Below are 25569 nucleotides of genomic sequence, written 5' to 3'. Positions count from 1 at the left end.
CAGGCTCTCTCATGTAGAGATCCCATTTGACACTTGCTTGGCGCCCAATGAGAAGGAAAGCATGGTGGACGTGACAAACCACCACCACCCTTCCCCCCTTACCAGCATGGGAAGCTATCCAAGATATCCAAGGACTGTTAGCTAAGAGAACCAGGACAGGCTCTATCATGTAGAAATCCCATTTGTCACGCCCTGGCTGAGTGTAGGCATCACAAGAGAAGTTCCCATTTCCCCAGATATCCACGGACTGCTAGCTAAGAGGACCAGAACAGGCTCTCTCATGTAGATATCCCATTTGTCAAGCCCTGACTGAGTGTAGACATCACCAGAGAAGTTCCCATTTCCACAGATATCCAAGGACTGCTAGCTAAGAGGACCACAACAGGCTCTCTCATGTGGAGATCCCATTTGTCAAGCCCTGACTGAGTGTAGACATTGCCAGAGAAGTTCCTATTTCCCCAGATATCCAAGGACTGTTAGTTAAGAGGACCAGAACAGGCTCTCATGTGGAAATCCAATTTGTCAAGCCCTGACTGAGTGTAGACATTGCCAGAGAAGTTCCCATTTCCCTAGATATCCAAGGACTGTTAGCTAAGAGGACCAGAACAGGCTTTCTCATGTAGAGATCCCATTTGACCCTTGCTTGGCGCCCAATGAGGAGGAAAGCATGGAGGACGTGACAAACAACCACCACCCTTCCCCCCTTACAAGCATGGGAAGCTATCCAAGATATCCGAGGACTGTTAGCCAAGAGGACCAGAACAGGCTCTCTCATGTGGAGATCCCATTTGTCAAGCCCTGACTGAGTGTAGACATTGCCAGAGAAGTTCCTATTTCCCCAGATATCCAAGGACTGTTAGTTAAGAGGACCAGAACAGGCTCTCATGTGGAAATCCCATTTCTCAAGCCCTGACAGTGTAGATATCACCAGAGAAGTTCCCATTTCCCCAAATATCCAAGGACTGTTAGTTAAGAGGACCAGAACAGGCTCTCTCATGTAGAGATCCCATTTGTCAAGCCCTGACTGAGTGTAGGCATTGCCAGAGAAATTCCCATTTCCCAATTAGCAGTGGTACCAGTGCGTATGAAACAAAGAAAGAGTCCACACCAGGGTTTACCAATGAGAACTTTATTGAATTTCTGCAATGCATACAATATCTTGACGGAACGTAAGAAAGAAGATCAACCTGAGACCCAACCATTGTTCCCAAAGATCTTCAACAATTAAAGTGGAAATTCTGCCAATTTGACAGAATGGAGTAGACGACAGCCTGTGTTTTGTGATCAGTATCCCACGTTAGGGAAATTTCCCTGATTTCTTGTCCCAGTGACAACTAGGGATGGGCTCCAGGTTCGGCCCAAATATTGGTTTGTGTAATGGACTCTTGCGGGGCCGAAAGTCTGGCAATTGGACAAACATTACATATAGTAAAAGGTTGATCTACTGCTACCATATTTGATAGCCTCCCAGAGAGTGGGGTACCCCCTATGATTCATACCAGGTCCTTCAGGGTCCTCCAACATTCTACACCAGACCCTTCAGGTCCCTCCAAAAGTCTACAATGGATATACGTAATTTAAAAAAAAGAAAAAAAGCAGACTCTTATTTGGGCACGCCAACTGTTAGGCCAGGAAAGGGGGGAAGAAGCCTCCTCCAACCTTGAATTACACCAGGCCATATGCCCTCAAGATGGGAGTTGCCTTGCTTGGGGGAAGCCTGGTGTTGATGAGGACAAGGGCCTCGGCTTTGTGGCTGTCGGGGTCTGCAGGCAGGAAGCTCATCCATGTTTATCACGGTGAACCCGGCTCAACAACCACCTACACATCTGATCCTGAAGGACTGCTTGCCCACAAATGAAAAGCTCTGCTGCAGGTAAGCTGATATAAATAAAGGCGTGGGGTCTTCCGGGTGATGTCGTTGACCAGATATGGATATGGCCAGATTTGGTCAACGATGTCATGGCATCTTTGTGACATCATTGATCAAATATGTTCATGTCCATATTTGGTCAATGACCTCACCCGAGAAACCCTACCCTACCGCACCGCATATAGGGGAACCCGGGCTGAGTCTGCATTTGTGGATTGTATAGATGATGGTGGATGTACATCGTGGGACTTTTTGGGACTGTGTGTGTGTTGTTATCTACTGTTTATTTTTCGTGAATGAGAAGGGGTACTACGTACTCCATACTCATTCACATGGAGGAGGTATCTAGGTACAGCCTTATTGTTAAAGCAGGCTTCCAGATTCTAATAAGCCCCTGACCTCCAAAACCGCCGTGCTAGGGTTGTGGGAAATAGGCCCTCATCTTCATCAATATGGGGACAAGGTGGGATCCACCTCGAGGGCATGTGGCCTGATATGGTTCAGGACAGGAGCTGCACACTCGTTCCCCCTTTTCCTGGCCCACCCAGCATCGATTGGATAAAAGTCTGTTGTGGAATTTTAGGGGGGACCTTTATTTTCTTGATTTTTGTGTAGGGTTCCCTCTCAAAATCCATACCAGACCTCAAGAGTCTGAAGGGGGGGGTTTACGGCAAACCATTTTTTTTTTTTTTTTGGCTGATGCCCCCAACTGCACCAGACCCTTACCTAGGATCTACTGTAGAGGAAGGGAAGGCCTGGATGTTTGTTTAGAAAAGGAGAAGTAAAGTGGCTGAAGCTGCCATTTGTAGGCAATGCCCAGACATGTTCTCGAAAGGAATTTTGCGCTTTTAAGTAGCGAAATAAATAACAGACATGAAACCACAACAACAAAACTAAAAAACTGGAATATCCAATAGGTTGGACGATCCTTCATTTTTATAGTCTGATTGTTCTCTGAACAGGAGTCGGTCTATGAAACGCCACCCTACGTTCTTCAGTGGTCTTCGGTGGTGTGTTCTCTGGTGGAGAATTAGGGTCACTTTGTGAGTGTTTTTGTGTAAATCATTAGTCTGGTATGAACTCTTTGATGGTTGATTAGTGTTATTTTCTGTGTAAAACGTTTGCCGCAATCTGAACAGGAAAACGGTTTCTCTCCGGTGTGAATCTTCATGTGTTTATCACGGTTCCCTTTACTGGAGTAGCTCTTTCCGCACTCGGCACAGGAAAATGGCTTTGCAGCGGAGTGGACTGTCTGGTGCGCTTTTAGTTGTGATTTCTCTGAAAAAGTATTTCCGCACTCAGAACACGAGAAGGGCTTTTCCACGGTGTGGGTTCTCCGGTGTCGAAGGGATTTCCAACTATTTTTGAAGGGCTTCTTGCCACATGAAAAAGTTGGTTCTCCGGCATGAACTTTTTGGTGTTCAACCGGATCACATTTTCTTTTGACTGATTTTTCACAGCCAGAGCAGATCTCCTTGCGGGTGTGACCCTTCCGGTGGACATTGAATTCAGATCTCTTTTCCAATGACTTCCTACACTTGGAACATGACGGTGAAGCCTTAATTTCATAAAGCTCCATATGCTGTTCAAGACAGTGGTCGACTAGCGTCTCTTTCTGTGCAAACCTTTTGCCGCATTCTGAACAGCAAAATGACTTCTCAATGGTGTGAGTCCTCATGTGGCTATCATAGATCACTTTTCTGGAGAAGCACTTTCCACACTCAGGACAGGCATAGGGCTTCTCGCCGTTATGAACACTCTGGTGTTGAACAAAATCGTATTTATTTTTGAAGGACTTCTCACACTCGGAACACAAGAAGCATTTTTTACTGGTGTGAGGTTTCGGGTTTACAGAGAGGGTTTGATTTTTTAGGCTTGATTTTTCACAATCCTGAACAGAAGGTAAATTATTAGTAGAAGATTCCTTGGGATTAGAAAGACCTAGTGACTGCTCTGTACTGTGAAAGCATGGCTGGACCTTTGTGAGAATAGTATGTTCAGACTTGCCACGTTCCGGACAGGACAATGAAGCCTTAATTTCATGAGGTTCCACATGCTGACCAAGACAGTGGTTGACTAGAGTCACTCTCGGTGTGGAAGATTCCATGGGATTAGCAGGATCTGGTGCTTGCCCTGCAATGTGAAAGCATGGCTGGACCTTTGTGAGAATAGTATGTTCTGGCTTGCCACGTTCTGAACATGACAATGAAGCCTTCATTTCATGAGGTTCCACGTGCTGACCAAGACAGTGGTTGACTAGAGTCACTTTGTGAGTGGAAAATTCCTTGGGATTAGCAGGATCTGGTGCTTGCCCTGCAATGTGAAAGCATGGATGGACCTTTGTGAGAATAGTATGTTCTGACTTGCCACGTTCTAAACATGACAACGAAGCCTTCCTTTCATAAGGTTCCACATGCTGATCAAGACAGTGGTTGACTAGTGTCACTTTCTGTGTGGAAAATTCCTTGGGATTAGCAGAATTTGGTGCTCGCCCTGCATTGTGAAAGCTTGGTTGGACATTTGGGATAACAGTATGTGGTTTATCTTTGGACTCCTCTGAAGATTCCTTGTTATTAGAAGGATCTGGTGGTGGTGCTGCACTGTGAAAGCCAGGATGGCCCTTTGGGAGAATAGTGCGTAATTTATTTACACGCATCGGTCTAAGCCGCTCTTTTGATTTTACCCTAGGAGTAGGTTTTTGATGTATATTTGTAGTAACAATGGCTACTCCTGGAGAAGATTGTGCCGTGTCATTTTTGTCTTTGTTATAATCCGCAGATAAAATAGGACGTCGTATCGGGGTCTTCCGTACATTGGCTCCTCCTGTTGAAATTTTAATAATTAGTAGCAGCATCGTTCATGTTCTGCATTTAGTGATCATGTATGCTAGTCTATTAGTCAACGGTAACCTGGCTAGATCAATAGCACAGAATTAGGTACAGTGATATTAACAACGACACAAGGATAGCAGTCAGGAAATGTGTACAATGCAACTAAAGCAACTATAGCCCACTGGCGGGTGGTTTACATACAATAATGACTATGGTATAGCAAGGAACACAAAAGAACCTTTCATATGGTGTCCAGTATCTCCTAATTTGTTGGGAACATGACTTTATATTGAGGAATGGAGATGGACTTTTCATATGGTGTCCAGTATCTCCTCCTCATTTGTTGGGAACATGTTAGATTAGGGAATGGAGATGGACCCTTTCATATGGTGTACTCTCCAATGCATGGGATGTGGTATAGCTACACTGCATATTTGCCATATCATGGCAAGTCAATTTTAGTCTTTTAACCCTTTTCCTGCAAGGTTCATATGTTGTAAGTTCCTGATAGCGGGAAGGTTTTACACACACTCCCAGGGGCTGCAGCCACCAGGACTGTGTGTATATCTGGTAAGCCAACTGCTGGTCGGTCTGGTGGTGTGGCAGCTACCCGATCACTTAGAAAGCACTGGTATTGGCCACCCCATGTGCACACCCACACCCAGGGCCGTGGATAAGGGGGTACCACCAATCCTCCTGTATGGGGACCAGGCAGCCAGGTGAATCGGACATGGGCAGGTAGGGTGATCGGCGTGGCAGTTGGGGGGCAATTACTGCAACCGATCCCCTGTATGGCTCTCTCTGCAGCAGCTGAAAGCCGGCTTCTTCTCCTCTGCCCCTCTCCACTGGCTTTCAGCTGCTGCAGAGAGAGACATACAGGGAATCAGTTCCAGAAATTTACCAGCCCCTTCCTTTCCTGAATGAACACAATGAGTGATCAGTACCGATCACTCAATGTGTTCATTCATAACTGAAGCATAGTAAACTGTATTTTGTGTGGGGATGGGGGGCCCTGTTAGGTTGACTGTAAGGTGCCCCATGGTTTCTACCAGCAGCCCTGCCATCATTGCTTACTACGTGTGAAATCTGTGAATGGTCACAGAGGTCACATGGTACAGGGCCATTCACAACAACCCTGTACCATGTGACAAGCTGTGACCAATCACAGCTCTCACAGCATTTCTCAATGGCTGCAGGAATGCAGCCAGAGAGAAGGAGAAATGATTGCTTTTACAGCCTTTATGGGTGTAAAAGCAATCAGTGTAAAAAAAAAAATCTTCATCACCCCCCACAAATAGTACACTATGGTGACACTGTACTGCTAGGGTGATGGTATGTTAAAAAAAAAAACAAAAAACATAAATAATAACATAAAAAAAAAATAAAAAATGTAAAAAAAAAACAAAATTGAAAAATTATACATTTTAGTTTTTTTTTTTCACTAAAAAGATAGCTGAATACATTTTGGCCAAGATGTATAAAGAAAGATTATTTGCAAAATTTTATAAGAAAAACACTTTTTTTTTTCAAAATTTTTGGACTTTTTCATTTATATAGCAAAAAAAAAAAAAAAAAAAAAAGTCCCAGTGGTGAATAAATACCACCAAAATAAAGTTTTATCTGTCTCAAAAAAATGATAAAATATCCATATGGGTACACTGTTGCATGACCGCGCAATTATCATTCAAAGTGTGATAGCGCTGAAAGCTGAAAATTGGCCTGGACAGGAAGGGGGGTGAAAGCATCAGGACCGGAAGGGGGGTGAAAGTGCCCGGACCGGAAGGGGGGGGTGAAAGCGCTCGGACCAGAAGGGGGGGGTGAAAGCGCCCGGACCGGAAGGGGGGGGTGAAAGCGCCCGGACCGGAAGGGGGGGTGAAAGCGCCCGGACCGGAAGGGGGGGTGAAAGCGCCCGGACCGGAAGGGGGGGTGAAAGCGTCCGGACGAGAAAGGGGGTGAAAGCGTCCGGACTGGATGGGGTTAAAGGCTTGCTAATTTTTCAACGGTTCTGATCAATCTGCACACCTGAACTTGATGAAAATAAATGGAAATGTGAAAGAATGAATGTGTAATAAAAATGTGGAGTGCTGCATTTTTGTATCGAATACATACCCGATCTAACAATTGTCACCATCACTTGTTCTTCTATTGGCAACTGTTCACAGATCACATACATCTCATCTACCTCTTCGAATTCAGATTTTATATCCATCACCTGGGGAAAAGAAAAAAAAAAAAAATATATCACAAAATCATGGTGTGTACTAGAAGAATATCATTCAATAAAATTTAGAGCCAAGTTTGAGTTCAACGTCCTCAGTCCCACCTACCTGATGATGATGGGGGATGGTGTGATCTTCCTGTGTGGAATCCCGAGAACGCAGAGGACCACCTTCCACCATAGATTGCTGATCCTCAAACATCTCTTCTTTTTCCACTTTAACCTCAACTTTGATGTCTTTCAGTTCTTCACCCTAAAATCGCAAATATGATTAAGCGGATTTGTAAACGGAAACAAGAGATGACATAGAAGAACGTTATCTCAAAGCATAAAATTCTTTTTGAGTTCCAGTTGCTAAATCTGGTCTACCTGATCCTTCTGAGGGATCTCCTGATCTTCCTGTATGGAGTCCCGGGAATACAGAGGACGGGGACATCTCTCTGGCGGGTTCCCATTACTGGATCCATCTGTAGAAAACACACACACACACACTGACTGAATCCATTGTTTCTATACATTTATCAGATGATGGGGGATCTAGGTGGACCCTCCGTACTAATGATGATTGGCGATTTTACATATACATATAACATATACATTTATAGATTTGAAAACATACAATATACTCCTAAAAGTAAAATGAAAAGGCGAACTGTTTCTGCATTTATTGCTTCTTACTTACTTGTGTCCAAATGTAGAGAAGATTCCTCCTGCTTACTTTCCATAATCATCTCCGCCTCCTCCATAGACTGCTGATCTCCACTCACCAACATCTCTTCTTCTTCCTCTTTAATCTCAGCTTTGATGTCTTTCAGTTCTTCACCCTAAACCCCGAAGATGACAATACATTGGTTTAAAGACTAATAGAAAAATGAAGAATGTCCTCTTATAGCTTACAACCAATATTGAGATACATAGATCCATCTACCTGATAAGGTTTTGCATAGTTGTGATCTTCCCCTATGGAATCCCAGGAATACAGAGGATTGGGGTCAGTAAATGGCTCCACCATGACCTCCTTGAAGAGGTCCTCATGTCCTTCTGAAAATTCATCCATCACGTCAGTGTCGTCATCATCCTCCTCTTTTATCTCTTCTTTAACCTGTGAGATGGTGTGATCTTCCTGTGTGGAATCCCGGGAATACAAAGGACGGGGACATCTCTCTGGTGGGTTCCCATTACTGGATCCATCTGCCTGATGATGGTGAGGGAAAATGTGACCTTCCTGCGTGGAATCCTGAGAATACAGAGGACGGGGACATCTCTCTGGTGGGTTCCCATGACCGGATCCATCTGTAGGAAACACACACACTGACTGAATCCATTGTTTCTATGTGTTCATTAGATGATGGGGGATCTAGGTGGACCCTCCGTACTGCTCCCTCCTTTACAATAAAGTCTCCTCTTACCCGGTGATGTGAGGGGCGGCTGATTCTCCACCATGACGTCCTTGTAGAGATGATCTTACCTGATGATGCGAAAGTCTACATATCCTCAATAACACCGTTCAACAGGTAAAAAGTTTTGGGCATAAAATTAGCTAATCTTACATAATTTTGGGGTGCTGAAAACGAAAATGACCCTAAAAAATGTTGATTGGCTCTAGTTTTCATGATATATTCACCCATCTAATGACGTAAGCCATTCAAAATTATGATGCAACTTCAGCTGCATATTGCGCAATTGATACTGGTGACCAATAGAAAATTGCATGTATACTGAGATGATGCAATATTAGCCTTTAATTGCATCACTTCACTGCATAAAAGCTGCAGTATCTGTAGCTGATTGTAGTTCGACAGCGTCTTTACATTTCGTTTTATGCTTATATAGGCTACTCAGTAATGCCTCGAACTTGTGTGAATAAAGCAGATAATTTCTGCTATATCTGCGGTGAAATAACTTTTATCTCACAAAAAAGGAGGATAACAGGAATGATTAAGAAAGCCTACAACTTGTATTTTGGCTGCAAGATAGGAGACCAGGACAAGAACTGGGCACCACATATATGCTGCAATTCTTGTGGGACAACACTGGAGCAATGGTTGAATGGAAAAAAGGCATCTATGCCTTTCGCTGTGCCAATGATTTGGAGAGAGCCAACAGATCATGTTAGTAATTGTTACTTTTGTATGGTGCCTCCAATTGTAAAAGGGCTAAATAAGAAGAAAAAGTTATCTGTGTACTATCCAAATATTCCGTCGGCAATACGTCAAGTTCCTCATGGAGAGGGGCTACCAATTCCTAAAGCACCAGAATCCTTCGTGGTTGAGTCAAGTGAGGAAGAACCTGAAGCATGTAGTCACGTGCAGTTGTAAGAGATAGCCCTTTCCTCGAATACAAGAGAAAAGCCAAGAGAAGCAAAACCGACACAAACTGAAGACAAAACTAGTGAGAATCCTAAGTATTAAAATGATTCAACTTAGCTTATGGCTATAATTTTTCTTGGTAATCCTATGCAATATATTATGCCATTTAGGCTGTTATGTAGTCAATATCACTTGCTTTATATTTGTGGAAAGACATCTATCTATATAATTATTGTGCATTATGTAGTCATTACGCCTATAGTAGAAAACTTTCCGTTTACAGAAAAACTAGAGCCAATTGACAAATTTCATTGTTATATTTGAACTCAGAATGTGAAATTCATTAAGAAATGGATCCTTTTGTTTCCAAAACTGGCAAAAAATAAAAATTTGTTGAACAGTGTAATCAATCTATACACATTAACTGTCTCTGCATTTGGTGTTTCTTACTCACTTGTGTCCATATGTAGAGAAGATTCCTCCAGTTTACTTTCCATAATCATCTCCCCCTCCTCCATAGACTGCTGATCTCCACTCACCAACGTCTCTTCTTCTTCTTCTTTAATCTCAGCTTTGATGTCTTTTAGGTCTTCATCCTAAACTCCAGAGATGACAGAATATATTTGTAAAAAGGAACAAGATGAAATAGAATTATGTCATCTCATAGTGTAGAAATCCTTTTGGATTCTTGTTGCTCAGTCCCACCTACCTGATGATGGTGAGGGATGGTGTGATCTTCCTTTGTGGAATCCCAGAAATAAAGAGGACGGGGACATATCTCTGGTGGGTTCCCATTACTGGATCCATCTACCTGATGATGGTGGGGGATGGTGTGATCTTCCAGTGTGGAATCCCGGGAATACAGAGGACGAGGACATCTCTCTGGTGGGTCTGTGTCACTAAATGGCTCCACCATGTCCTCCTTGAGGGGGTCTTTGTGTCTTTCTGAAAACTCCTCCATCACATCAACCTCATCATCATCCTCCTCTTTTATCTCTTCTTTAACCTGTGAGATGGTGTGTTCTTCCTGTGTGGAATCCCGAGAATACAGAGGACGGGGACATCTCTCTGGTGGGTTCCCATTACTGGATCCATCTACCTGATGATGGTGAGGGATGGTGTGATCTTCTTGTGTGGTATCCCGGGAATACAGAGGACGGGGACATCTCTCTGGTGGGTTCCCATGACTGGATCCATCTGTAGGAAACACACACACTGACTGAATCCATTGTTTCTATGTATTTATCAGATGATGGGGGATCTAGGTGGACCCTCCCTACTGCGCTCTCCTTTACAATAAAGTCTCCTCTTACCCGGTGATGTGAGGGGCGGCTGATCCTCCATCAGGACGTCCTTGTAGAAATCCTTGTGTCCTTCTAAATATACCCACTTCATTGTCACGCTATCCTCCTCTTCTTTTCTTTTAATTGTAATATTAAAACTACTCCAGTTTTCATTCTGAATGTAAATGCAGACATTTTTTTTAGAAAAATACAGTCAATGTATAGATCATAGTGTACCAGCAATGATTATTAATCTTGTACCTGATGATGGTGGGGGATGGTGTGATCCTCCTGCGTGGAATCTCCGGAATACAGCGTACGGGGACATCTCTCTGGTGAGTCTGTATCTCTAAAAGGCTCCACCATGACCTCCTTGAAGGGGTCTTTGTGTCCTTCTAAAAGCTCCTCCATCTCACCAACCTCTTCTCTAGCCATAGGTGAGATGGTGTGACCTTCCAGTGTGGAATCCCAGGAATACAGAGGACGGGGACAACTCTCTGGTGGGTTCCCGTTACTGGATCCATCTGCAGGAAACACACACACTGACTGAATCCATTGTTTCTATGTGTTTATCAGATGATGGGGGATCTAGGTGGACCCTCCGTACTGCTCTCTCCTTTACCATAAAGTCTACTCTTACCCGGTGATGTGAGGGGAGGCTGATTCTCCATCATGACGTCCTTGCAGAGATCCTTGTGTCCTTCTATATACTCCCGCTCCTCCATCACACCATCCTCCTCCTCTTCTTCTTTTATCTCTTCTTTTATACTAATATTAAAATTGCTCCAGATTCCATTCTGAATGTAAAGTAAAGTATTAAAAACGCCTCTGCTCTTCCATGGAGACATCCAGACCCCTTCCATGGAGACATCCAGACCCCTTCCATGGAGACATCCAGACCCCTTCCATGGAGACATCCAGACCCCTTCCATGGAGACATCCAGACCCCTTCCATGGAGACATCCAGACACCTTCCATGGAGACATCCAGACACCTTCCAAGGAGACATCCAGACACCTTCCAAAGAGACATCCAGACACCTTCCAAAGAGACATCCAGACACCTTCCAAAGAGACATCCAGACACCTTCCAAAGAGACATCCAGACACCTTCCAAAGAGACATCCAGACACCTTCCATGGAGACATCCAGACACCTTCCATGGAGACATCCAGACACCTTTCATGGAGACATCCAGACACCTTCCATGGAGACATCCAGACACCTTACAAGAAAACATCCAGACACCTTACAAGAAAACATCCAGACACCTTACAAGGAGACATCCAGACACCTTACAAGGAGACATCCAGACACCTTACAAGGAGACATCCAGACACCTTTCAAGGAGACATCCAGACACCTTCCAAGGAGAAATCCAGACACCTTCCAAGGAGAAATCCAGACACCTTCCAAGGAGAAATCCAGACACCTTCCAAAGAGACATCCAGACACCTTCCAAAGAGACATCCAGACCCCTTCCATGGAGACATCCAGACCCCTTCCATGGAGACATCCAGACCCCTTCCATGGAGACATCCAGACCCCTTCCATGGAGACATCCAGACACCTTCCATGGAGACATCCAGACACCTTCCAAAGAGACATCCAGACACCTTCCAAAGAGACATCCAGACACCTTCCAAAGAGACATCCAGACACCTTCCAAAGAGACATCCAGACACCTTCCATGGAGACATCCAGACACCTTCCATGGAGACATCCAGACACCTTCCATGGAGACATCCAGACACCTTCCATGGAGACATCCAGACACCTTCCATGGAGACATCCAGACACCTTCCATGGAGACATCCAGACACCTTACAAGGAGACATCCAGACACCTTACAAGGAGACATCCAGACACCTTTCAAGGAGACATCCAGACACCTTTCAAGGAGACATCCAGACACCTTTCAAGGAGACATCCAGACACCTTCCATGGAGACATCCAGACACCTTTCAAGGAGACATCCAGACACCTTTCAAGGAGACATCCAGACACCTTTCAAGGAGACATCCAGACACCTTTCAAGGAGACATCCAGACACCTTCCATGGAGACATCCAGACACCTTCTAGGAACCTGACACACAGGATGATACCATCCAGACACTTCCCTTGTCTGTTACTGGAGAATGTCCCAGAATTCCCAGCACCGCTCACCTCTCTGGTCAGGAGGTCAATGATCTTCCTGGTGACTTCCAAAATCTTCCCCTCATTGTTTCTTTCTGGAACCAGTAAGGAATGTAGAGGGACCATAATGGGGATCTGTCCATCTCCTGATGTCTTCTTCACGACCACGTCATCCTGTGGAGAGAGATTACCAATCACTATAGACATTTCCCAAAAAAAAAAAAAAAAACAACTTCCACCTTCCATGGAGACACCCAGATACCTTCCATGGAGACACCCAGACAGCTTCCATGGAGACACCCAGACACCTTCCATGGATGATGGTTGTGCGTGAAAATCCTGGTAGATCAGCAGTTTTTGAAATACTCACACCGGCCCGTCTGGCACCAACAACCATGCCACGTTCAAAGTCACTTAAATCCCCTTTCTTCCCCATTGTGATGCTCGGTTTGAACTTCAGCAAGTCGTCTTCACCACGTCTAGATGCCTAAATGCTGCCATGTGATTGACTGATTAGCAATTTGTGCTACCAAGCAATTGAACAGGTGGACCTAATAAAGTGGCCGGAATAAAATTGTGCTCCCAGAATCCTCACCAGTTTTGTCAGCAAAAATACGTTTAACCACTGGAAAACCAGAGGATTTCCCCCTCCCCCTCCTTCCTGACCAGGTCATTTTTTTTTTTTGCGATATGGCACCGTGTTATTTTAACTGGCAATTGCACGGTCATACAACGCTGTGCATAAATTAAAAAAGAAAAAACAACAACAATTTTGAGAAAAAAACAATATTTGGACTTTTTGCTATTAAACATGTCCAGTAAAAAAAAAAAAATCACATTTCATCATAAATTTCAGCCAAAATGTATTCTGCTCCATGTCTTTGATAAAAAAAAAATCCCAATACGTGTGAATTAATTGGTTTACGTGAAAGTTATAACGTGTACAAATGGCGGTCTAGATACTGGGATTTTTATTATGTTTTTTTTATACTAGTAATGGTGGCGATCAGTGACTTAGCGGGATGGGCATTCTGATACTGGGTGGGAACTGACTAACATCAGTGCGTTTTTTTTTTTTTGCACTATAAACAAAAAAAGACAATTTTGAAAAAAAATATATATATTTTTGACTTTTTGCTATAAAACCTATCCAGTAAAAAAAATAAAGAAAAAAAATCTAATTTTGTCATAAATTTGAAAAATGTATTCTGCTCCATGTCTTTGCAAAAAAAAAAAAATACTAATACGTGTAAATTAATTGGTTTACGTGAAAGTTATAGCATCTACAAATGGCGGTATAGATACTGGGATTTTTTTTTTTCTATACTAGCAATGGTGGCGATCAGCGACTTATAGCGGGACTGCGGCGGGCATTCTGACACTGGGGTGCCCCCATCCCAGAAATGCAAATCATGTATATATACACACACGATTTTGCGCAGCCCCGCCGCCCTGTAGCAGTAGTGTAGGGCAAGTGGTTAAAATGCCCAGATTTTAGCAAAATATTCAGCAAAAAAAAAAAAAAATGTTTAGAAACAAAAACTGTAATTATCCAGCCTTCAGGAACATAAATTCTGTAAAACTTTGAATCGTAACGTATTGTAGGTAAAAAAAAAAAAAAAAAATTCATCCACTTGCAAGTCCAAAAAATTTGTAATTTTTTTTATCAGTCAAAAGCATTACAAATAAAAAATAGTATACAAAAAAATATATCCGCTGGACACTTCGCAGTGATCTAGAATAAAACTGCGCTCCCAGAATACTCCTCACCTCCCCAGTCAGCAGGTAGATGATCTCCAGGGTGAGCCGTAATATCCTCTCCGTCAGGTTGGTGCAGTTTGCCTCCATCGCTTGCAACTCTCTTCCATTCACTTCCTGCAGAAATACTTCCCATCCCCCCCATGCTGAGCATCATGGGTAAAAGGAAGGTTCTTCTGTGATTGGTTCTTCTTGGCCATTTTGTTGTAGCCCAGCAGATCTGAAGGAACACATCGTTCATCATGCAATAATGCTCCAACCCACCAAAATTTAAAAAAAATAAATGAATTTCTAAGACGTTTCATATTCATTTAGTTATATGTCAGCAGATTCTAATGAGCTACAACAAAATGGCTGACCCCAGGAGCATATCCTCATTGACAACCTTTTTTTTTTTATAATCAATCTTTATTAACATTTTCAGGTTATACAAAGGTATAAAAACACATCAATTCACCAAATACGTACCCAAGGAACAAACAAAGCATACTCAAAAAAAAACAAAACAGAGGACATACATATATGCAGAGGGCATATATAAACAATAAATGTCGAGCGCAAGTCGTACGTAAGCTGGGTACCGGTCACATGTCAAAGAATACACCAGATCGCTCCAAGCGGATCTGGGAAAATCGATAGGGTAGACGTTCTTTGCCTAGTAACCTCTGGAGGAACCTCAGGGTACCATGGAACCCTGCCTGAGAAAAGCTGACCTACAGTAATGAGGAAAAAAAACAGGGCACCTAGGGTTAAAATCCTCTGTTGCCCCAATGGTATCACCTTCACCCTAAGAAGAGTTTTCCATACACATGCGCCACGTGTCCCCACCCCAAAACTCCGTTACTCAATAGACTGGAAGGGCTTTGTAGTCAAAGGAAGGTTGTGGGACCCGTCTTCTGATGTTTCTGCCCCTGTCTGGTAAAGAGGGCTCATCTCCTTTTCCCTTTGAAACCTGGACCTCCACCTATGGGGAGGCCTTGTAAAAGTGTTGTGGAGGCTTCTCCTTTGTGTGCAGCCACCAGCTTCCTGGCTTTGCCAGTGACATAGCCAATTATGGAAGTAGCACTGGCTCAGGGTTTAAGCAACACCTCCACACACGAGCAACCTGACCCCTTGCGTTCCTTAGTAACCTCTCCTGTGATCCTCACATTGACTCTGTGATCCCCAGCATTTTCCAGTGCCGTCAGCTTCTACTGTAGAGATGAGCTTGGGTATTCTTCGGACTCGTCTGTGACACAAACTCTGTTGTCCAATGAGCTGCTGACCAGGTCATGGAAGCTACGGAGGGGGAATGGCCTGGCTCACAGCTCATTGCACTACATATAGCAGGAATTTGGATTTTAGGTTGAAGATGAGTTTGGAGGACACTCTATTTTACTCTCCTGTGGTCCTTGTGTACTCCAACCACTATCCAGTCCTACCCGACCACAGTGTCTACCTCTGCTCTCCAGTCAGATACCTTCTCCTCTGCATCAGTGTGATTCCGTGTGTGCTCCAGCCAGTCTCTGTTTACCAGTACCTGTGCACCCCCAGTCTGTTTCCTCATCTATTCTGTGTGTTTCCATGCCCTCCTACCTTTTTGGAATGTGTTACGTACAGATGTGCGATTCCTCCATCCCAGTGCTCAGTTCTCATGTGCTTCCAGAAATCCCAATTCTCTTTGTCCTGCCAGTACCTGCTCTTCAGCACCTGTGTGATTCCCTCAGTGTTTCAGGCATTCACTTCTTGCGACACCCATGCACTCCTTGTCCACTGACCAATAACTCCAACACCCTAGCACCGAAAAGGACTTTGTCCTACACACGTATTTTTGTGTCCCAGTAATTGCCTGCTCGGGAAAGTCAAAGGTTGAGACCTGGGTGTCACCTGCAGCCAAACCCATCTCCACCTTCAGGAGTTCTGTTGAAGACAAACTAGCTACTTTGATTCCTTGGTCCTTCTAAGGGCTGTTTCCTCTTCTGGTCAGGAGTTCTGGTGAAGAGAAGGTGGCTCCTTAGATCGACACCTTCTAAGGGCTCTTTCCTCCCCTGGTCAGGAGCTCTGGTGAAGAGAAGGTGTCTCCTTAGACTTCGACACCTTCTAAGGGTTCTTTCCTCCACTGGTCAGGAGTTCTGGTGAAGAGAAGATGGCTCCTTAGACCTCGACACCTTCTAAGGGCTCTCACTATCACTGTCGTGTGGGCTCACTGGTTTCTCCCACCAGTGCCTAGAGGTATCAAGTCCATCCCAGACTGTAGCTATCTGTGTCTCTTCCATGGCCAAAATGTCTGCCTAGTCTCAGCTGCTGCAACTAACTAATCCCTGGTTAATCAGACCACCCCCCGTTGGGAATTAATTATTTGTGTCCAATAGGTTTCCACGAAGCCCAAGCATATTGTTTGTCTCTGTCTGCTTCTGAGTAGTGTCCTCCAGTAGATACAATGACATATCGATCATCATATCATGTGACATACTTCCAAATTCGAGCACCATATCATCACATGGCAGGCTAGTACCGGTTATTATGGTGGCAGCAACTTTCCGCTGCATCAAACTTTCACCGCTTTTTGGTTACACCCCTGAGGAGATGGCAGTGAGTAGCCCAGTGGCACCTCTACATTAACGCAAGTGTTTCACACCCATCTTCCCTCTGTACAGACTTTGACTTTAAAGCCCCAATGTTGGCCAAAGTCTTCTCTTTAATATTTAATAAAATAAAAAGGCGCCAAGACCATTGAGCGACTCTCTCTTTCGTGGCCTCCCTTCATTCTTATCAATTTTCCCATATTGACAACCACAGGCCAACAGACTAGAAACGAGGTTCTGTTCTTCTATATTTCTGCTGGGATGTCCAGCAGATAATCTATTTACTGTCTTTTCCAGACCTTCTCAACCAGGGTTCCTCCAGAGTTCTGGTAAAGAGAAGGCCAAAGTTCCGTTGCGCTCTTGTAGTAGATTCAAAACACGTCATTGCGCTCATGTGGGTAACAAAGGAGGCATACCCTGGGGTGGGTTATTCTGGGCCACCCTAGGCCCCGTAGACCGAGTCGCTCTGCACAAGGTGTACCTTTACCTGTGCCGGGACGAGCTAAGAAAGGCTTTTGGGGACAACTCAACCTTAACCACTTGGCGTCCAGAGGATTCCCCCCCTTTTTCACCAAGCCAGTTTTTGCGTTACGGCGCTGCGTTACTTTAACTGACAATTGTGCGGTCGTGCAACGCCGCACCCAAATTAAATTTACGTCCTGTTTTTCCCACTAATTGAGCTTTCTTTCGGCGGTATTTCATCGCCCATGCGGTTTTTATCTTTTGCGCTATGAGCAAAAAAATACCGTCAATTTTTAGATAAAAATATATTTTGGACTTTTTGCTATTAACCGCCTCCCGCATGCCATAAAAGGAAATGATGGGCGCAAGGTGGTTCTCTCGTTCTGGGGGTGCGCAGCGCGGCGATCGGTGGTGCACTGTGTCACAGCGGATCACCGATCAATGGAAAGAGTGGAATACATCGGCTCGGTCATGTGATCAGCTGTGTCCAATCACAGCTGATCACATGTAAATAGGGAAATGCTGGTTATTGGCATTCCTCTTCTCTCGAGCTGTCAAGCTGACAGAGGAGAGGAGAGAGCTGGTAATCGGCATTCCTCAGAGGGGATATGTACACTGATCATCAGGGCAGTGATGATCAGTGTAGCCCCAGCAGTGCCACCTGTCAGTGTCCATCAATGCCAGCTGTCAGTGCCTATCAGTGCCACCTGCCAGTGCCTACCAGTGTACATCAATGTCACATATCAGTGCCCATCAGTGCCTACTAGTGTACATCAATGCCACATATCAGTGCGTACCAGTGCCACATCAATGCCACATATCAGTGCCCATCTGAGCTGCCAATCAGTGCCACCTATCAGTGCCAGTCAGTGCTGCCTATCAGTGCCAGTCAGTGCCACATATCAGTGCGCATCAGTGCCGCTTCACAGTGCTGCCTATCAGTACCGCCTAATAGTGCCTATCAGTGCCACCTATCAGTGCCGCCTATCAGTGCCATATATGAGTGCTACCTTTCAGTGCCCATCAGTGATGCTTGTCAATGCCCATCAGTCCCACCTACCAGTGCCCATCAGTGCCACCTATCAGTGCCACCTATCAGTGCCATATATGAGTGCTGCCTTTCAGTGCCCATCAGTGATGCCTGTCAATGCCCATCAGTGCTACCTACCAGTGCCTCATCAGTGCCACCTATCAGTGCCCATCACTGCAGCCTCTTTAGCGCACATCAGTGAAGGAGAAAAATCACTTATTTACAAAATTTTATAACAAAAACTAAGAAAAAAACTTTTTTTTTTTAAATTTTCAGTTGTTTTTGGTTTGTTTAGCAAAAAATAAAAACCCCAGAGGTGATTAAATACCACCAATATAAAGCTCTGTCTCAAAAAAGTGATAAAAATGTCATATCGGTACAGTGTTGCATGACTGCGCAATTGTCATTCAAAGTGTGACAGCGCTGAAAGCTGAAAATTGGCCTGGACAGGAAGGGGGTATAAGTACTCGGTAAGCAAGTGGTTAAACATATCCAGTAAAAAAATTTTAAAAATCTAATTTCGTCTTAAATTTCGGCCAAAATGTCTTCTGCTCTGTGTCTTGACTTAAAAAAAAAAAAAAAATTTAGATATGTGTAAATTAATTGGTTTACGTGAAAGTTATAGCATTTACAAATGGCGGTATAGATAATGGGATTTTTTTTTTTTACTAGTAATGGCGGCGATCAGCGACTTTTAGTGGGACTGCGTCAGACATTCTGACACTGGGGGGGGGGGGGGGGGGAACTAACTTGGCGTCACTGACATCCCCAGTGACACCAATAGAGTGATCAGTGCTAAAAAAAAAGCACTGACACTGTACTAATGACACTGGGCAGGAAGGGCTTAATATGAGGGGTGATCAAACCACACCCAAATAAGCCTATGAAAGGTACCAGGGGCATCTCATGGGGCCCCCTACTGACCCCGGACACTCAGGCACTGCCTGAGTACCTGAATGGTCAGTCTGCCCCTGGCTGGGAGTGTTTTACTAGGAGGTGGGGGTGTGTGTGCTTCACTGTAATCACACTGCTCTGGATGTCTGTGCCAACAGGGAGGAGGACTGTTAGTACACAAACCAGTCCTCCTCTCTGTCAGAGATGATCAGTAATCACTGGGCGCCGGCAGGTAATTACCAGCGTGGATCCGATGATTGACATCCGCGAATGGTGGCGCGGGTAGGGCTACCCGGAAATGAAGAATGACGTATATATACGTGATGCTGCGCACGGGTGCCGCCCTGTAGCTATAGGGCGGTCCTAACGCAGTTAATATGGAACTTCAACTTACAACCGTCTACATCGAACCCTAAACTGGGCTCCAGTTGACCCTTCTGGTCCCGTGTCCATGCACCTTCACTGTAACTTGTTGCAATCAGGAGGGACACGCTGACCCTATGCCCTGTTCTGTTAGTAGATCCTGCTCAGATGCTCACACACTGTAGTTAGTAGGAGACATTTATTAGGTGCTCCTACCTGCCATTATACATGTGTCTGCCTAAGAACTACAACCAAAGAGTGGGAATAACACAGTTGTACCAGTATCTAAGTAGTGAGACCCCTAGAGGCCATACACAGCATATAACATATTGCTACATCCTTTCTCTTTTAAATAAAAGAACAATGAAATATAACAAACACAAAATGGTGAAGTAGAACATAGCTATAAGTTAAATATAATCCTTGAGGTGAGCCGGCTTTCTGATTGTTCTGCCAGCTCGCGTAACATATGAGGTTTCTTCACAGAAATCTTGGTGTTCTTCTGATTCTGGCAGTCTATTTTCTGGGACTGTCTCTCTCTGCCTAGAGACCTCCCTATGCTCCTCAGCAGTCCCTGTTTCTTTGTTGCTGGTATTCATAGTCTCATCGCTTTGAGTGTCCATATACTGTTCCCAGGGCCCTGTATCATCTCCTTCTTGTGTTTTTCTCAGATGTCTCCGATTTCTCCTCCATCTTCTTCCTTCCTCTGTTATAATTTCATAGGACCGTGGTCCCAATTTCTGTACAACCTTCGCTTTTTTCCAGTGTTTGTCATATTTGCCTATTGGCTGAATCCGTACATTTTCATTGCTCTGGAGAACAGGCAGATCTTTTGCAGATTTATTATAATAGAAAGCTTGCCTATCTTGATTCTTCGTTAGTTTGGCTTTAACATTGCCCACAAGCTTTGGCTTTAGTAGTTGACCTGCAGTTGGTAAGAGAGTCCTTGTACGTCTACTCATAAGCCGCTGTGCTGGACTGGTGTCTAGGCCTTGTGTGGGTGTGTTTCTGTGGTCCAGTATAGACAGGTATATGTCTGTACCTGCCTGTTTTGCCTTTTGCATGAGTCTTTTGGCTGTTTTTACTGCTGACTCGGCTTTACCATTACTCTGTGGATATCCAGGAGATGATGTCTGGTGCTCAAATTCCCACCTCTCCCTGAATTTTTTTAATTCTTCCGATGTAAATTGAGCGGCGTTGTCAGAGAACACAATATCCGGAATGCCATATCTGGCAAAATGGGCCTTGAGTTTTTTAATTACTGTTTTGGCCCTTGTGTCCTGTAAGTAGTCTATCTCCCAGAAGTTGGAAAAATAGTCCACAGTTACCAGATATTCCTTGTCGTTCCACGTGAACAGATCTGTTCCTACCTTTGACCATGGTCTGTTTGGAATTGTATGTGGTTGCAATGTCTCTTTCGGTTGCTTATCATTGCACGATGCACATATTTCACACTGTGCTATAAAGTTTTTTATGTGGTCATTCATTCCAGGCCAATAAACATATTCTCGTGCACGGCGTAGACATCCTTCTACACCTAAGTGAGTCGAGTGCAATCTTTCTATAATGCCTCTTCTAAGGGATGTTGGTATGACAGCCCTTTCTCCTTTAAAGATGATTCCATGCTGCACAGAGAGTTCATCTCTTATATGAAAAAATGGAGAAACCTCCATTGGAGCATGCTGCTTGTGTTTTGGCCATCCCTTCAAGATGACAGTCTTTAGGATCTGTAGACTTTTATCTTCCGCTGTGCCGGTCTGTATTTGTTTCAGTCTGTCTTTTGAGACAGACAGATATTCACACATATTGATGCTTTCAATGTCTTTTTCTTCTTCATTTGTGATGGGTAAGTAAGCTCTGCTTAGGGCATCTGCAATCAGTAAATCCTTCCCTGGACAGTAACAAATGTTAAAATCATATTTCTGAAGCCTTAACAGCATACGCTGCAGTCTTTTTGGGGCATTCAGTAGTGGCTTCTTTGTAATACTTTCTAAAGGCTTGTGATCTGAATGCACCACCACTTGTCGACCGTAGGTGTACTGGTGAAATTTCTCTAACCCAAATACTACCGCTAGAAGTTCCTTCTCGATTTGAGCATATCCTTGCTCTGTTAGAGTTAACGCTCTGCTTGCATATGTGATTGGCTGTTTATCCTGCATTAGTGTGGCTCCAAGGCCAGTTTCTGAGGCATCACATTGTACTACCACTGCTTGATCTGGATCAAAATATTTTAGCGTTGCTGCGTCTGCAATAGCATTTTTCACTGACTGAAAAGCAGTTTCATGGCTTTCTGTCCATTCCCAGAGTACGTCTTTGTGAGTTAGCTGTCTCAGTGGCTCACACATGTCTGATAAATGCTTGCAAAATTTGGAAAGATAATTCACCATGCCCAGGAATCGTTGTACTCCACGTATATCTGTAGGTGTAGGCATGTCCTGTATTGCCCTCACCTTCTCTGGATCGACTTTAACACCATTTGAGGTAAGAAGATGTCCAATATATGGTACTTCTGTCATTTTTAGTTTGAATTTTTCAAGGTTCAGTTTGATTTGTTTTTTTCTACATCTGTCTAAGAATTGTATCATCTTTTTATCGTGATCCTTTGTTGCGGATTCTAGATCATCACCTTCCCCAACTATTAGTATATCATCTGCTATTATTTTTACTCCAGACAGTCCTTCCAAAGCTTGCATCAATTTTTGTTGGAACACTTCTGGAGCCGGGCTTACTCCCATTGGCATTCTCAGCCACTTATAGCGTCCAAATGGGGAAGAAAATGCTGTTAATAAACTTGATTCTTTATCCAGTTCCACGTGCCAGAACCCATTTTTCACATCACATACCGAAAATATTTTAGCCTTTGATAGATCTGGTAGAATATCTTCTATTGTTGGCATTGGATAGTGATTTCTTTTAAGGGCCTTGTTCAGTGGCTTAGGATCAATGCATATTCTTAACTTGCCTGATGGTTTTTTCACTATCACCAAACTGCTTATCCAGTCTGTGCTTTCCTGTACTGGTGCTATCATACCTCTGCTGTGCAAATCCTGCAGTTCCTCTTTAAGCGGTTGCATTAATGCTACAGGTACTCTTCTTGTAGGCAGTCTGGTAGGCTGTATTGTATGATCAATTTCTAGGTTGTATTTACCTTCCAGGCAACCATCACCTTCAAATAAATCAGCATACTCTGTTTTTATGTGGTGAAAATCCAAAATGTATTCTGCCTTTTGTTTAGGATTTTGAGTGTTCTCAGAAACTTCCAGAGCCATGATGTTATGGGACTGCACCTTTATTAAGTCCATCGCCTGAACTGCTTTAACTCCCAGCAAAGGAATGTGATCGTCCTCCTGCAACACAGTAAACTCCACTCTGTAGCTCTTTCTGTTACGTGGATTTCTTAATTTTAGCTTGCATGTTCCCATGGGTTTCAGAACACTTTTGTTGTACATGACCAGTACCTTATCAGTGGGCTCAATGGGAACCTGTTTGTTAAGCAGAGCAAATGGAATGACATTGCAGCTTGCTCCACAATCCAGCTGAAATCTTATGGGCTGTTCGTCCACCATAAATATGGCAAAGAGCTGCTTTGCATCATTGGCTACTGGCTGTTTGACTACATTGACGTTCTCTGTTGCAGACTGCAGCTGCAGTCATGTGATGCCCTCTGTGCTGTCCTCGTCTGTGTCCTGGGTCACTGTGTGGACTTGTCTGTACTGTTTGCTGGTTTTGAATCTGCACACAGCTGAAAAGTGGTTCATCTTGCCACAAGTCCTGCAGGACTCCCCATACGCTGGACATTTCTCTTTGTCTCTTTCATGTCTTTTGCCACAGTATTTACACTCGACTGAGCTCACAGGGAGTCTGGACCTTGCTCTGCCTTTCACAGATACTGCATGTACTGAGGCATCACTGGTGCCCTCCATCATCTTCAGCCTGTCTTTAGTCAGCTTAGCAGCCCTGCAGATTTGTATACATTTCTCCAAAGCCAGCTCTTCCTCCCTCAGTAATCTGTCTCTGAGGCGAGAGTCTCTGATGCCACACACTATCCTGTCTCGGATAAGGGAGTCCCTGATGTCCCCAAATCCACAGGTTGCAGCCAGTCTCCTCAGCTCTGTCACATATCTGTCGACACTGTCCCCAATCTCCTGATTCCTTGAGAAGAACTTGTATCTCTCCACTGTCTCATTCTTTTTGGGGTCACAGTGCTTATCAAATGCTTGCAGTATGTCTGTCAGTGCCATGCTGTCTGTGAGCAGGGTCTCGGCTAGTTCTCTGCCTTTTTCCCCAATCAAGTAATAAAACAGCTTTACTTCCCTCTGCTCATCTCTGGGTGCCACTGTCAGGTCCACATACAGAGTAAACTCTTCCTTCCAGTGTCTCCATGTCTGTGAGAGATTGGAAGAAGTGACATCCAGTCTCTGAGGGGGTTTCAGGCCACTCTCCATAGTGCAGTCTGATAGGGACTCTGTACTTACAGTTGCTGATTCTCTGTACAGTTCTAGTGTCACACAATCTGTATTTGTAGACAGAAGACTTGCTATTCAGAGGTTCAGTGCCCAGCTGCCACCATGTTCTGTTAGTAGATCCTGCTCAGATGCTCACACACTGTAGTTAGTAGGAGACATTTATTAGGTGCTCCTAGCTGCCATTATACATGTGTCTGCCTAAGAACTACAACCAAAGAGTGGGAATAACACAGTTGTACCAGTATCTAAGTAGTGAGACCCCTAGAGGCCATACACAGCATATAACATATTGCTACATGCCCCATCCAGGTATTTCTGTTCCCTCGCTCCCAGAATGGAGTCTTGCAGTCAGGGGTGGACTGACAACTCATGGCCCCCCGCAATAGGGGATCATGGGGCCCCTGTGTCCTTGCCCAAACTCAAAAAAGCCTTTGAAAAAGGTACCAGGGGCATCTCATGGGGCCCCCTACTGACCCCGGGCCCTCTGGCAGTGCCCGAGTTTCCAAATGGTCAGTCCGCCCCTGCTTGCAGTCCACCTAGCTCCATAACTCTCTTCCGAACCCAGCGTCCAGGCCGGGCCCTCTGCGGCACTGATCTGCGCCCATTGCTATGGTGGACGGACGGCTAGGGAAGAGGGTGCTGATAACTACCCTCATGCATGTGATATTATATACCTATGGTACAATTTTTGAAAACACCTCCTACAGGGAGTGTAACCAATGTGCGGTGCTGCAAATGCTTTAGACTATGGTTGTCATAGCCTTTGCAGCACATATATATCCAGACCGGTCTTGGTGTGATTTTAATGGTTTTAGGTCTGTGTGTATTGTCTCATACTGAGGTGATGGTAAACCAGGGCGATTGCCCGAGTGTCAATCATTAATGTGTAATAAAGCATAATTTTTGGAAATTTTTCTGAGTATTGCATTCTGTCCATAATGTAGCCGCTTTCTTGTGAATCTCTTTTCACAAATCTCTTTTTTGGTCTGCTGATAACCACCCCCCTTGCTACTACAGGACCCCCCACTTGCAAAAGGTACACCCCTAAGGACAGGCTGCTTGACTTCCGTTACCCGAACCTAGTCCCTAACTCAGGCTTGGCTGCCCCAGCATACCTGCACAGGTGAGTGTCCAAAAAAGGAGGACAATCCGAGTCCCCACCATCGTTCCCGGAGAACTTCAGAAAATTGAAAATCCAGCCGAAACCTTTTTTTTTTTCATTTTTGAAAGAATGGAGAAGGTGACAACCTATGTCGGGGTATTTTCATCTTATCCCTGTTGAAGAAATTTCCCGAATTCTCTTCCCAGTAACAACTGTCCGCGGACCCCGCATTCACTCTATCCGCTCTCCCCGAACCCAGCATTCACTCTATCCGCTCTCCCCG

The 25569-nt window shown here is 44.4% G+C and overlaps 1 protein-coding gene across 2 annotated transcripts in view; it reads right to left on the bottom strand.

Moving 5' to 3' along the window:
- Positions 1-1113: 1113 nt before the first annotated feature.
- LOC149453472 (uncharacterized) overlaps positions 1114-25569 on the bottom strand; it is a 78704-nt gene continuing 54248 nt past the window's right edge. The window contains exons 1-13 of one of the 2 annotated variants that reach the window (XM_089688189.1): positions 14418-14552; positions 12678-12821; positions 11152-11308; positions 10773-11035; positions 10542-10686; positions 9938-10425; positions 9683-9824; positions 7848-8212; positions 7602-7743; positions 7289-7386; positions 7029-7172; positions 6811-6913; positions 1114-4693 (exon numbers count right to left, since the gene is read on the bottom strand). In XM_089688189.1, coding sequence (XP_089544315.1) covers positions 2907-4693; positions 6811-6913; positions 7029-7172; positions 7289-7386; positions 7602-7743; positions 7848-8212; positions 9683-9824; positions 9938-10425; positions 10542-10686; positions 10773-11035; positions 11152-11308; positions 12678-12821; positions 14418-14495 — 4056 coding nt within the window. In that variant the 5' untranslated portion in view covers positions 14496-14552 and the 3' untranslated portion in view covers positions 1114-2906. Of the gene's footprint in view, positions 4694-6810; positions 6914-7028; positions 7173-7288; positions 7387-7601; positions 7744-7847; positions 8213-9682; positions 9825-9937; positions 10426-10541; positions 10687-10772; positions 11036-11151; positions 11309-12677; positions 12822-14417; positions 14553-25569 lie in introns of those variants that run through there. The other variant, XM_089688190.1, reaches the window with a different exon arrangement.

This window comes from Staurois parvus, unplaced genomic scaffold (assembly GCF_062004578.1).
Source record: "Staurois parvus isolate SC_StPar_1 unplaced genomic scaffold, SC_StPar_1.0 ptg000449l, whole genome shotgun sequence".
Taxonomy (NCBI): Eukaryota; Metazoa; Chordata; class Amphibia; order Anura; family Ranidae; genus Staurois; species Staurois parvus.
This window is presented reverse-complemented; position numbering and strand designations above follow the sequence as displayed.